This window comes from Corvus cornix, chromosome 8 (genome assembly GCF_000738735.6).
Source record: "Corvus cornix cornix isolate S_Up_H32 chromosome 8, ASM73873v5, whole genome shotgun sequence".
Taxonomy (NCBI): Eukaryota; Metazoa; Chordata; class Aves; order Passeriformes; family Corvidae; genus Corvus; species Corvus cornix.
The window spans coordinates 9,724,206-9,739,541 of record NC_046338.1 but is presented as its reverse complement, the minus strand read 5'-3'; the positions used below and the strand labels follow the sequence as shown (position 1 = coordinate 9,739,541).

Below are 15,336 nucleotides of genomic sequence, written 5' to 3'. Positions count from 1 at the left end.
AGCTCATGGAATGATCACTTTAAGAAAAGCAATATTGTGCAGTTCATCATGTGGTGCAGGTGTTCACCTTCAACTATCCCTGCCCTGTGCTGGCAGAGCAGCTCCAGCAGCACGCACAGCCTGTGCTTGCCTGCCTTCCCACGCCACAAAGTGCGGCACCTAAGAGATCCCCAGGCTGGCTTTGCTCTGAAAGAGGAAATGCTGAGGAAAGGAAAGCTCTCACCTAAATACAAGGAGCTCATATTTTTAACTGATTTCCCTCCTGTGCGGAGGTTGTGATACAACCCCACAATCTCTACCAAACACCAACCTCAGCAACTCTAATTTCACTGATGAAGAAAGGAACCCGGTGAAGAACCAAAGGCCTCTGCTGAAATAAACCCCAGGATCAGGTACCACCAGCAGAAAATTCAGCCCAAACAAGAGCTGCTTCACACTGAGGTCACAGTTCCTGTTCAGACAGGATAAATCCAGTTGGTAGCAGGGTATGGGCTGCGACCTCTTGTGAATCTCATGTGGACAGACCAGTGACAGAAGTCACCAGTGTTGGGTATCCGAGGGCAGAGCTCCCAATCTTGTACTGGCACCCCTGTGCAGAGGCTGCCAGTGTAGTGCAGCTGATTAAAGAGCACTTTTTAATCAACCTAGCCTGGTGAAGCAGAAGTGTGGAAAGAAGAGAAGGAACAAATTCCAGCTGTAGGAAAGAAACTGCTATGGGCAAGAATTTCTTCAGCTGTTCCCCAAGCCAGCATGGAACCATAAGTGTTCGAGCTTGGTAGATTTGGACAGGGTAGAACCCTTGCACACTTGATTTCACTAGGATCCAGTGCTGAACTAGTGGATGAATGATAGATAGAGATTTAACTGCCAAAATTCATTTTTTCCTGCTAGGAGAGGAAAGAAAAAGCAGTCTCATTCCTAAAAAATAAATTCCCCAGGTTTAAATTACATTAGAGGCATGGTATTTTTTATTTTTGTCTCGACATACATATTTGAGGGGGTTCTAATAAACAGAATATTTCCTCTGACTTTTATTCAAAGGCACTAGCAAGTTCTGCCTTTTAAAACTCAAGAATTTGATTTGCTATAGTGCAATAAAACTTCAGGCAGGATAATAATAAATTCAGGCCTTTAAAAATAGTTCATAAAAATGTACTCAAGGACTACAAACTGAGTTACAGGCTACCAAACAGTATTTTGACCTTTCCTAACATCCCTCATCATAGAATCTCACTGCTGCCAAACAAATACTGATTATTTTCCAAACAATCCCACCCAGAAGAGGAAACAAGTGCATAGAAAAATCCATGGATCTGTCTAGTACCACAAAGCAAGGCAGTGATAAAGCTGATGAAAAAAATCTTTGATATCATGACTTCATCTTTGAGCTGAATATTCAGCCTTTTTCCAAAGCTGCTACACAACAAAGTTGTTCCAAATCCTAAAGCAAGATTTATATACTTAGAACCAAGGTTTAGCCATTTCATGTTCTCTTTTCCCTGTTTTCATATTAGTTGCCTGTGACTTTGTACTTTACCTACACCATATATATTAATCTGAATGCAATCTACCCTTACAGATACAGCTATAAACAAACTAGATTCACCCAGGCAGAGCTTATTCTCGCCACATCTTTGCAGCTAAGCTGGGAGTCACTGAAGAAGAAACAGGTCCCATATGCATAACCATATTAGTTTTCATGTAATGCTGCAACCTGGGAGTAATCATAATTTTCCTCTACAAAAGCCAGTTGTAGCATCTGAATTTTTTACTGCTGGGTAACATCTTTTCAACTTTTGTATGTCAAAAAAACATTTGAAAAAATGTAAATGCTTCACTGAGCTACAAACAATGAAAAAAGGTGTTCTGCCTGCCATCAAACCCCGCTGTTAAAATATTAACACAATGTAAATATTGTAATATTGAGGAAGTACACTGTGTCAGTACTTCCTGGCACCGTACAAGAGCTTCACTGTTCACTTCAGTCCCTGCTGTTAGTTTTAAACACGCACAACTTAAACAAGGCATCTGAGCTTCTCCAGTCCTGGTGCGGAATTGCAGAGGGCAAAATCTTACTGTAGGTTCTCTCTGGACTAAAAACCAAAGTATTAAGAAGAATCCTTAAACCCAAACAATTATGTAGATGTCAGTACTTTTGAGGCAAAAAAAAAATCCCCAGAGTCTTTCAAAAGTCTTGCATACTGCTGCCAAACATGGAGAGATCTTTGGGTATGCACTGTCCTCCCCTTCCTCAGAGAAAAAAAACAAGCTGCAAATGCCCACCAGTGCCAGAAGTCTGAAAGCTGAAGTTATTCCTCATGGCAAAAGTCCCATTCCCCAGATTTGCCAGTTAAGCACATTACTTGCAATTGACTCTCTCAATTGACTGAATAAGCAGCATTTGTGTAAAAAAGAGAATGAAGCAGCTACCTACCATTAGTAAGCCAGATGTTGCTATCAGGCCTTAAGAAACTTTGCCTAGCTGCTGTAATGATCTATTTGTCATGGAAGTGTCACAGAAAAGCAGCACAGCTTCAAAAAATAGTGAAGACAGAGAATGACCTCACTATAGAAAACAACAAAAAACCCCACTTGGTCGTACTCGCAAAAAGTCAGTAGACTTGTTCTATGGGGATCTGAGGGCAGAATTTCACTCTACTGGCTTTGGTTAATACAAGGTAAAATCCTGACTGACAAAGTCAAAGATCTCACCAGTTTCCACTGAAATAGCATAAAGCCTCGAAATCTGAAGTAACTGCTGTTTAAACTCAGAGGCCTCTCTGAGTGACGTATCTGACAAAGACCATCCTTGTCCCACAGATTTAAATTCAAAACCAAATGAAGTACTAGAGAAAAATAACTGAATGTGTGAAATGTCTAATATTCCAGAAATGTCTAATCCCAGCAAAACTACGTGCTAGGATTTCATGTACATAGTCGTATGTGCTGTATTGTGACAAAAGAAAAGTGTAAACACTGCTTCATGCTACCACAGGAAGCACAAGAATTCCAAACCCTCACCAACTTTCTGAAATACACTGAATAAATGGTTTATTCCAGGTTTAAAGCATCTGCTGCTCCTGAAGCTTTCTCACCTTTCACGTATGTTTCTGTACACAAGTGGGAACCAAAATAACTTGTACAATGCCCCCATGTACTAGTCAAAGTATCAGATAAGCCTTATTCTTATGCATGGTAAGAAATTGCCCTGGGGGTTAACACAGATTTTCCACTTAATTTTAACTCACTCACAGACCCTTATTCTGGAAGAGCTCCTTGAAGCATGTATCCAGCTGTATCACCAGATTTGTATATGGTCAAGACTAACATAAATCTCCCACCCTCAATGTTTTTTCACATGTCAGTTTATCTGCTAAGAAAATGTACTATGAACACAACACTTAGCCCTTGTATCTTTTATCTTACTTAAAAGGGGAGAAAAGCTCTTGAGAACTCAGTGAGCATTCAGTATATGTAATGGACATGAGAGGGCTATAAAAAGTCTAGGAACAGGACATCCTTCCAAAACTGAACTAGTTACTGTGAGGGGGAGTGTTCATTTGTTTGTTTTTTAAAGACAAACAGGGTTGGGTTTTTCTGTCTGTTTCATGAAATATTATAGCTAAGATCCTTCTCCACTTCCATAAATGGATGTTTTTCTTACTCTCAGTGGGTGGTCTCAGAGTTTTGACAGAGCAATATCACAAGCTAAAAACATAGGATGCTACAGAGATAGCCCACCTGCAGTGGTGGTGGATGTGTAGGGGCAGAGAGAAGGTGATTGCAAAGACCAAAACAGACTGTGGTGGGGGAAATCAAAGGTCAGAAATATATTCACAAGCCTAACAATGGGGAAGCCCTGGTAAAATGAGCAGCCAAAAAGAACAGATACATTAGAAAAAGAAGGCATGCATAAAAGAGACAAAAATGTTAGTTTTCACTTATGCTGGTTTGTTAATTTTTTGGTTTTTGTTCTGTTTTTTTGAAAAGATCCTAATAAGAAACTCAGACTAATGCTTAGCATTCCTTTTAGTATAGTTAAAATATTCTGAAAACTGGATTCTTTTATATTTCTATTTTATGCTGGCTAATTTAATGAAAAGAAAATCTTCCTTTAAAAGCTCTGGTGTAAAGCATATGTCAGTGCAATCACCTGCTACTACCTTGTGTGTTGCTTGGTTTCTTACCTGTTTTCTACCAGGAAGTCTACCACATATTTCTTCAGACAGTAGAGATGGGCATCCATCAGCCCTGTTCTGATGTGCATTCTGGGGTGCCTGGAAAAGAATAAAAAAGGGAAATCATGGAGCTTTTGCATAGCTGTTTACAAGAGCTTGTCTTTGCAATGAGGTCAGGGGATAGTAACAAGTGTGCAAAGGTCTGTTCCTTTCCATCTACTGTTGGACTGCCAGAAGAGAAGAGCTCAGGGTGCCATTATGGGGCTGTGTCTATAAACTTACACCTGCTGGCCCTGGGCTGATTTGCTGCAAAAGAAAACACCTCTTCCAAGGAGTCATTACTCCTGCTACATCTTCTCATGTAAGTGGAAATTGCACATTACTGGGCAGGAAGCCAAAGTAATGGGCCCAGAGTGCTAAAAGTTACAGTGGGTAATGTCAGGGTACAATAATTCAAAGCTTCTGGCTAAGTGCCTGCCTTAATATATATGCAAGGCTGGGCATGTTCTGCTAGCAAACACAACAACACTACTGTATTTTCTCCAACACTTCCTGGAGGGGAAGAGGGGAAGGAGATGGGGTCTGCTCATCTTTCCTACACTACACATTACAAATGATTGCCACAGCTCAATTACAAAGCATTTGGCTATCCAGCCCAGTAAGGTGGGAAAGATCAGTAAAACTCCCACTCATCCTAAGACAAACAATGGCAAACAGGGAAGTCTGCTTTCAGAGCAGTGGCAGGTTAATATTTCAGAACCTCAGGAATCTCTGGTAGCTTCAAAATTTTAAGAACAAAGTTTAAATCATAAAGACTCATTGACTGCTTCTATTGCTTCTCTTTATGTTTTCTCTGTTCTTGGATAATGGAAATCCTTTTTGGAACCTGTCTCAAACCAGCCAGATATTTTAGGCCAGTATTACTTTCCCTTCCACAAATCTGTGGCCTCATTTGAGAGCATTCTGGCTGTCTGAACACTTGCCACTAGTTCTCAGAACAGAACAGCCACAAGAGTGTTTAGCCTGCAGATTAAAAAGACAAAACACAACAACAGGCAGGGACTATGCTGAGCTGTTCAAGACATCCATAACTGCACTCACAGTCAGAGGCTATTAAGGAGAGAAATTTCACTCCACACCTGAAATTGTCTCTGTATTCATTTTTCTTCCTTTGATGTCAGAATTTCATAATTAAGTTTGAATGAACATATTTTATCAGTGTACTCTATCCAACTTAGTTTGCTTATTCCAGAACATGCTAAAGTCAGATGTTTGTGATCATGATACTTTTATTATGTAGTTAGCTCAGCAGAAGGATCACTCACAAATTGGGCATGCATATATATATATAAATAGTAAACCAATACTGTCACAACAAATATTTAGTAACACCAAAGCTACCAAGAACATCAGGTGTTCTAGTAAGCCATTTTTCAGTCCATTTCTCAATTAATGCCTTGAACTACTAAAGTATTTAAGTCTTAACATTTCATGACTTATGTGGCATTTCTCAAGCATGCCATTCAAGCTATGCATATTTTTGACTATAACAAAATCCTTTAAGTCCCATTTGCAAAGGAAAGCTCCTATAGTAGTAGTACAACACTTTGCAGTGAAGTATGTGGTCCTAGAAAATGATATATGCACTTTCAGTAGATTACTTCAATAACTAAACATGAGCTCACCTAGAAATGCTCCAGTACTGATGTTATCAGTGGCCTAGATGTTGCTGTGGAAGGCAGCCCAAACAGCAATGTTCCTTATGCAAAGAGGATAGGGAATCCACTAATTTTAATGAGATCTTGCAGTTGGAAGTCACCAGATTCCCTCCTGCTCTGCATCCTGAGAACAGTTTCCATATTTTGCGTATGTATGAGAGGGAGAAATTTCCTATCTTCTCTGAGAAAGGCTCCTTTGTATTTATGTAACAAATATAATCGTTTACTGGGAAAATTAACAAACAATGGAACAAGGCAATAGACATGTAAAAATATAGAAATGGATGCAACATGGGAAGGAGAGGCAAAAATGGGAGAAAAAAATCTAATTCTTAACTTGAAGATGACGAACAAGACAAAATTTCTTTAGTGCCAGAATGCCTGTTTTTTCTCTTCCTATTCAAGATCTTTCACATACCCCTGTTAAACACCAGGCAGGGGAAGGCTGCAGCGGCTAGGCATCAAGCAAGGGTGTAAAACAGGAACTCCTCAGTAAATGCTGGTTCTGTCGCCAGTGTCTGTGTGGCTCTGACACATGCAGTCTCCCCACCTGCAAACTGGAATAACTCTATTTAGCTACACCACAGGACACTGAGGATTTGTGGGCTGAAGTTTGTATCTGCATGCAAGCATTGTACCAAGTTTTTCTGTAGCTAAGCAACTTTGCTATTAAGTTATACAAAATCAGTGCAAGTGGACAAATAGAAACACAGTGCTATCTCAGCTCCTCCGTCCCACACAAAAAACCCCCCACAAAACGCAGCCAGACAACAAGATGTACTGAAACACCAGTCTGAGTTAGCTTTCAACGTAGAATATACTAACAATAATGGAACATCATGCTGGACAAGAGGGAGGTCCCACAATGAAATCCTCTGAAATACAGACCACCTAAGTGATTTGCAACAGAATAGTCCCATAGATTAATATTATAATCACAGCTTCAAAGGTCAAACAGGCAAGTTTGGGCACATGCATAAACAAAGCTGTGATTTCTGTAAACCAGACTCAAGGAGAGAATAGCCACACTAAACCAGACTGATAAGAGTACTCTATCATAACAAGCCACTAAAGATGATGTTAATTTTCATTGACTAGTACTTAAACCAGTTTATCTTCAGGTAAAAGCAAAGGAACCAAATAATCTAACAGATAACAGCAAATCCCATCACCATTTCAAATGAGCATCTGGTTACTAATATCGAGAGCCACACTCTGGTCTCATGCCTCTGATCTCCCACTCCATCAACTAATCTTTACAGCATATGAAAAATGAGCCCGTCCCAAGGAACAGCTGATACAGAGAGAATCAAATAACAAACAATGCAGGAGCTGATGCACCTAGACTTATTGCTCTGGGGGAGATAATACAGAAGGCTTTTAATTATATCATCAAAGCAAGGGAGAAGGTACTAGGAGGGGCTGGCTGCAGATGGTTAAGTGTTAATGAATGCCGGGTTGGGTGGTTTATCAAAAGAAAAAGACTGGATATGTATCTGAGAGGGTCACCCTTGAGATGAAAGTTGCAACAGCCATTGTTGGAGCTCCTTAATGAGGGAGGAATGTCAAATGTGTACCCTGTAAGAATCATACCAATTACTAAACGAACTTCGGTTCAATCTAGCAAATGTAATCAAGCACAAGTCATTAAAATACATGGTAAAACTCCCTTTGGTGCTGCCACTATAGTGTCTATTACTGTCTGTGCTCCCGTGCAAGGGAGGGGGCTGCTCCCAGTTACAAGCTCTGTGTGTTAACTGATGGCAGATTTTAGTCCTAATGATGAGGCACGGAGGGCTCCCTGGCAGAAAGTCGACAATGAGAAGGCTAGGAGAGATCTGTGGAGAAGTCAGGGAAAGATCAGCAATTAAAAGAGCAATTTCAAAGAATGCAATTTAATGTGTAAAATTAGCTTTTATTAGCACATAATTCCACAAAATCCTGACTCAGGATGAGAGAGCATAAAGGTCTGCAAGAGTCCTTAGAAAAGTCTGTGCCTGTAATTCCTGACACACCATTGTGAAATAATAAGCAGTACTAACAGGATTGATGCATGCTTCATACATGGCATTGCTTTGAAAGTGGAGCCCAGAGCTTTTCTTTCCCTGATAACCCTCTTCAGGATTTCCTCCCTCAGGGAAATCAACCACTGATAGAGCAAACTTCCCTTGTTTAAAGGCAAAAAGTCGGACAATTGTTTCAACTGTAAACTAATTAAGAGAGATTACCACCAAGAGCTGGAGGTTCCAACCAGCTCCATACTCCCACTGACAGTGTGATAATGCCAGGCTGGGGTCAAAATCATAAATCTGAAGGGAGCACACACAATGCTTAAAGCCAAAAAGCCTCTCTACTAAGCATGGGATATTGCCACATTAACCTCACCACCTCACAAATAAACTAGCTGAGAAAGAGAAATCCCATGGCCTCTTTCCCTTTAACTTCATACAGCTGTTGATGGAAAATATGAAGGTCTTTAAATAAGCTCAAGGACCTGAGGCTGTCCGTACTCTAACACTAATCCAAGCAATGACACAATAAAAATCTAATCATACCTGCAATTAACCTGGCTCCTAAACTGATACCTGAATTACATCCATCGTGGGCTGATGGGGTATTAGTTCATCTTCCTCCCCGTCCTTCCAAAGTAAATAAATAACACGCTAAGTGCAAACTATGCATTCCACACTTGCATCTTTTCTAACTAATGGCATGTAGCTCACAGTCTATATAGCCAAACACTCTATCACATTCTTCCTATCCCCCACACCACAAACCGTGCTCTCGGATGAAGCAGCGCGTGGTCCAGTTCAAACACAGTGCTGACCCCTGCCTGTCTGCAAGAACGTGGTGCTCTCGTGTTGATACAAAGCCAGTGTACAGATCAACATGAAGAGAAGTCTCACAGCAAAAGCTGCCAGACCACCTTTAATGTCTCAAGCATTCCTGCTTTTAAAGGAAAAAAAAATAATCCCTAAATCGCATTGCTCATTTACGGGACAGCTCTTGGCTGTAAACTCACTAATAATAAAAGACCACTGTTACATTGGCTCTTCAAAAATCCCAGACACCTTATGACCTTAATTTTTTTTATTTTTTACACAGTGCTTTTGGCCAAAAAGATCCCAAAGCACTTAGCCAAATGAATGTCCCCACTGTATGCCGGGGCTCCTTTGCCCACCGGTGAAATGCTGCCACCTCTGGGCTGCAGAGCCGCGGTGGCGGCGCCGGCCGGGCCCCCCCCGCGCCCCTCGATCGCCGCTGCAGAGGAGGGTGGGCAGAGGGGAATCGGTGGATGCTGCTTCTTGGGTGGAACTGCTTCAGTTCTGGCTGAGGAACATCTCAGCAATGGGACCCCAAGAGTTCAAGACAGCACAGACTACTATGAGGTGTCTCCCAACACGTGCCATGAGCCCTGCACGACCCTGACCTCCGTTTCCCTGCCCAGGGGCACCCCCTCACTGTTCCCCCCTTCCTCCAGTTTTGTAACAACCTTATTTAAAAAGACAGGAGGGCAAGATGTGCTTTGGTCCCTTGAGGATCTGGCAAGGGAGGACAGGCCACTGCAGTTCTGGTAACAACTACCCACCATCCATCCTCACAGCTGCTGCTGCTAAAGAGACACTACACCAGGAATGGGAAGTACTTTCCAAATGAAAATGTTTTATTGATCTAGTGACCTAAGTTGCTCGAAAGCCTTCTGAATAATAAATATTTTTCACTTAAAACCTTCACCACATGCCATTTTTCTTTGTTGCACTATGTTATTAATATACCCATGAGACTATAACACAAACTCTGAACCTACTTCGGACAAAAACATGCTGAAAACTTTTTGGTAAAGGAACTAACTTTCATTGAAAGCCAAAGATTAAATAATTTTCTTTAGTATAAAGAGTATAGGTTAGCAGTCAGAACTCAGGATTAATATTTGCTCAAGGTCAGTAACGGTTTACAATAAGCCAGTGTGACCTCCCTGTAGAAAGAGTCATTTTCTTGGCAAGAACGCTGTGTTTTAACGTTAACATCTCTTTTGACTTTGATGCTGAAGAGCAAGGGGGCCAATGGCTCTGCAGCCATCTCATCACGTGAACCTATAAAAAATGTTTTTCTTCATCCTGTTTCAGCTTCCCCATATGAAAAGGAGAACAACAGTAATTCCTCACCCACCCCAAGTCCAAGGAGTGCTCCCCGGGGAGTGCACAGCCACGTCGCTGGCTGCACGTGCATCCCCCTGGGAGCACACCAGACACAGCTGCCTGTGAGAGCACTTCCCTAAACTTGGTTCTAAGGGTCTTCTCTACCATAGTGAGTGTGAACAGCTGTAGGAAATAACACAGGGGCCAGGCTGCCCACAATGCTACCACCCCTTTTCTCTTTCCCTGTCACTGGAAAAACAGAGTTCATGCAAATATTTTATACTAGACACTTTTATACTAGATACTGTTCTGCTAGAATACCCTGATTGCTATGTAGAAACTGGGAAAGCAAAAGAGAGAGACCAAAATGATAATAAGCCTGGAGTTTGGTGTGAACAGAAGAGAATACACTGTGAAGGAGGGCGGGGACTGCCAGAGACATTATTAATAGGTTTTACCCTTGAGCTCTGGCAGCTACTTGTTCTATACACAGAGGAAAAGGATTAATCAAGCCTTGCACGTAAAGGTTCTTTCTATGGTCTGCCAAAATATTTAAAGGGCTATATACAAAGTGTAAGCCTTATTATTATACACATTCAGTGTAATCATCTTATGCTACAGTTAAGGCCAGGATGACAATAAAGTAGATTATTGTGTGCTATAACCAATTCAATTCCAACACAACGGGACATGGCTTAGTCACAGTTCAGATCTGGTGTTTGAGCTTATTTTTCTTATGCTGGGCTAAACTGTGATTTAAGAGATTTAATTGAGCTTTGGGAAATGCTTTCTTTGCTGAAGAAGGAGAAAGAACTAAAAGTCTGCACCTGGCAACCCTAATCATTTCCAATTTTCAGCTCATTTTCCTTCCTACTTCATGGAAATTCACCTTAGTAAATAATTGTTCCCTAAAATCACCAGGGCTGAAAGGATGACAACACATCAGAGGAACAAGTTTCAAGAAAACAACTGAAGCTGGAGGATTGTATAGAGGCTACTGAAGAACAGCAGCTCCTGCTGATCCCTCCTACATCAGTTCCCCAAGGGCTATGCAGTAGACATACGATATATTTTTTTAAATCAAATAATTACAGTAAATGCATGGGAAACAGTGAAACTGAATAGTAGGTCAAAGCTGCAGGTCACTAGCAATATATAGCTTAAACACAGCAAGGCTGACACAATTTCGTCATGCCACTGGCCTGGACTCAACAGCAAATAAAACTGTACTTGGCAGCGTGAGCTTTGCTTGACAAGGCTCTAAAGACCTTCTGCACCTTCCAGGTGAGGTGGGTCCTACTTAGAATATATGATCTGCAAAATTTGGGAATTTAAGGTAAGGGCATACCTTTCGGCTACTAAAAATACATAGGCAAAAAGAAATTCTTCCTCCTCCAACCTTAAATTGCAAGTAAAAACATAAGCAAAAAAACCCCTCCAAAGCTGAAATAACCATAAATGTTTCCCTTGTATTTCACAGAGCCCAGGAACAGAACAATTGAAGCTCTCACACATATCCTTGGGTTTCCCACTGTGAATTGCTGTCCAGGTACCTCATGAGAATCACCTACTTCTGCACCACCAGTTTATTAAAATTAAAAATCTCTCTTTAAACCTGTCACTATGCACAGGCCATAGCTGATCACTCACTTCCCTTTGCTAGGATCTTTGCCTGACAAGCGAATGGGCTCTTCGGGATGGAAGGTGCACGTTTGTGAGTTCTTCTGTAGAAGATATTTGCATTCAAAACAGTTAAATTTCACCAGACTGAAGAACAACCTGACAAGAGCCTGATAGCAGGTCATTAGGGTTAGAAGGAAGAAGAGAAGTGGAGAAGAAAGAAAAGACTACTTGTCAGACAAAGCAGCATCTGGCTCCCACCAAAACTTACAGTCTAGAAAGCAAGAAGACATGAGCTTTGAGTCCAAAGATGGGAAAAATTTAAGTTTTATGGTTTAAATTACCAAAATCTACTCAAATCCAGCCCGTGTAAATCTAGCCCTTCTGCCATAAACCTTGCAATGCTCATTGCCTTCATTTACTGTAAATGAATTATACTTTGTTCCTGCTCCTTGAGGGTCTGTAGCTTCCTTAGCTGATGCTTTGACCTGTGGGTTTTTCCAATTTCCCCCTGGCAACTACTGCTTCTGCCTCAGTTTTGATTCGCAATAAGCTTTTACTACCGTATCTACTCACATGTCAATTCCACTGGAACCTGGACACTTTAGCACTTGACACAGTAACCACTCTTCATACTGACAAGATCCCAACAATTGCAAGTGTCAAATATTTAATTAGGTAATGAGAACAGCTTTATCTCAGACAGAAATTAAAGTGGGCACAGAATTTGGCTCTGCTGCCACTGTGGAGGGAGCCAGGATACAGGCTGCTCCACATCTCGGCAGTGCTGAAAGGGTACACAAAAGAAAAATACGTTAGAGGAAATTCTGCTAAGGGATCAGCACTCAGACTTCATGAATCCTGCTTCCCTGCAGGAAAACAGAGGGGTTTCCTGGCTTGGTTACACTGAAGTCATGACTCAGCCTGTGTATTCAGATACATCCTCAGAGACAGGCTAGCTTGGATTTAAGGCAGCATCAACCTTGAGCCATGAGATTTCAGGACAGTGAGAGCCATCAGAGCTTAGGACATCACCAACTTCAGAGTATAGCCCAGTTCTGCAGTCAAAAAATACCCCAGGTGATAGGAACATCACACAAGAAATACAGATATACTTACACTCTTTCCTAGTTTAAAAGAACCTGTACTATTTATCAACTATTATTTGACAGTATCAAACAAGAACTTCATTAAAAGAATGTCTTAAAATTAGCAAGTATAACATTCTTTTTGCAGAGTGACAACAGAATTAAAAGCCAAAGGAGAACTGAAGTCAGACTGAAGCCACTGACAGACACCGCTCATCTTTTCAGCCCAGAAGAACTTTATGATAAATTCTTTTAATAGCTAACTGGCATTTTACAAAATACCATTAGAAATACTATGGAATGATCAATGTAAGTATCAGAGGGAAAAAGAAGGAAAAAAGACTAGACACAGAAAACTATCACTACCACAAGACGACCTTAACATTCACCCAAAGTCCAAATTTGCATTTTTTAAACGCGTAATTACAGTGGTTACAACCACACTGGATTAGTTTCTGGTTAGACCAGACTACTCATGATTTAAAATTTCCAAACTTGTTAATAGCTATAACAGAAGTTGCTGCTTCTTATTACTACAAGAAACTGAACTTAAAACTAAAGCGCTTTCAGGAAGATGCTGAAGTTGGAGCTCTATAGCATTATACCCAGCTGAACAAAAACATACACTGCACTAAGGACAGAGCTGGATTTCCAAAAATCTCTCTCACCTTTCACCCATTAGTAGCATCTGAATAAAAGCTTAAGGTTGAGCCGGAAGAGTTTTACTCCTTTGGAACACTGATCATACAGCAATTAGAATACTGGTGAATCCTGGTGAATTCAGTGCAGTGAGATGATACTTTGAGCAGGTTTCCTTCCTTCTCTGGACCAGTTACCACTGACTGAGAAACTTCACACACACTAGAGTGAAGTTTCTCACTTCAGCACATGCTAAGGTGGGAGCTGCCTTTATAAAAAGGTAGGCAAAAAACCCCAAACAAATAACAAAAAAAGCCCCAAAACACATTCTTGAAGGAAAAGCTGTCTGGACAGCTAAAAAAACCACTGTTCATCTGTGTATTTTCACAATTTCAATATTTATTTTTAAGATTTTTAGCCACAGTTATAAAGTCCAATTTTTAGCCAGAATTATCACATATTTTATTGCTATGACACCCAGCACATTACTTGTCCAGAGACAGAGTGGCTTCAGCAATTAAATAGATAGGATAAAGGTCATTAATCTAGACTTCAGCAGTCCCTCATAGTGAAAGCAGCAGTAGAGAACATTTCAGTAGACAGCATTTTCAGCATAGATCACAAGCTGGTATTGAAAAGCAAGTGAGAAGACAGCAACTGAACCCTCTGTTGTTTATACCACCTGGAGCAGTGAGTTAAACCTTGCAGCGTAGCAGCAAAAAACTGGCCATGGCAAGTACCAGAGCTCAGATGTTCCACCATTTGCTCTTGGAAGAGATCTCTGTACAGAAACCAGAGTGACAACAAATCCAATCCTTGTCTTTTGCAAGGCATGGTAGGATAATTTCCTCATCTTGAAACATTTAGCCTAACAGAAAGAAAAAGAAAATAGATGGGGGATGACCTGAAGATTATCATTTACAATTTTACATCAACCTCAGATACTGTTAAAACAAAACAACTTCTATTCCCTTCTTGCTTGGAAAAGACTGGGACCATTCTGTCTGTGGTTGTAGACTGTTTCAGTATTATCCAACTGCATAAACGAAACTAGTGTCAAAATTAAGTTTTAAATGGCTTGAGGTTTATAGGAATTAAAGAAGGAAAAATTAAATTTGAAACTCTGCTTGTTTACTAGCACTAATTAAATATGCCAGATTTCTGGGCAAGCTTCCTAGCCTGTGGCTACTACGTTACTGGCTTGTAAAACAGTCAACAAGTGCATGAGTACAAAGCACAAATACAATAACAGATTTCGTGTACAGTCCTGCCCTTAGTTTATAAAGAAAAAATGTATTAGAACCAATCTGTAACTATAAAGATCTGTGCTAACCCTCTAGACCATGTTAGGAATATAAAAAAGGCCCAAGTCTACAATGGCTGCTTTTGCAGAGACAGTTTAAAAAAAGCAAACACAGAGAGAGGTAAGAAGCAATAAGCACAACAAAAATTAACAGGAAGCCTTAAAAGACCAGTTTACTTCTAAAAATTCCATGCTTCTGGGCTCTGCTCTCAAAATAAATTGCTATTAAAAATAAAAGGGAGTTTTAGCACTCCAACAGAAGAGGTGGGTCTGGTTCTTCACACCACAGAAGCTGCACTCCTCACAAATAGATTTTATTATTATATTTGACTTCACTAGAAAACAGCTTTATTCTGAAGAGCTGGAATCACACACTTAATGGGAGCATGGACCATATCTTTAAGCGTACAGTCCTTTACATTCTATACTTTAAAGACAGATAATATCTTTGTGTTCTGCATTTTAAAGAAACCAGCACAATGAGCTCATAGTCTGTGAGGAAACTACAACAACCAAGAAACAACAAACTGAAGCCAATCTCAGGAAAAAAAAGGAGTCTCTGGGGACAGAACAAAATGCAATGGTACCTGTATCATCCCTAGGTAGGTGGAGAAAGAAGAAGGAGGGACAGTAAGAGACCACGACCTAAAC

General features: G+C 40.6%; 1 protein-coding gene across 1 annotated transcript in view; it reads right to left on the bottom strand.

The window, feature by feature from the left end:
- Nucleotides 1–15,336, bottom strand: part of EIF2B3 (eukaryotic translation initiation factor 2B subunit gamma) — a 98,758-nt gene that overhangs the window by 44,403 nt on the left and 39,019 nt on the right. Inside the window, exon 5 of the mRNA XM_039555935.1 lies at nucleotides 4,188–4,277. Coding sequence (XP_039411869.1) covers nucleotides 4,188–4,277 — 90 coding nt within the window. The remainder of the gene's footprint in view (nucleotides 1–4,187; nucleotides 4,278–15,336) is intronic.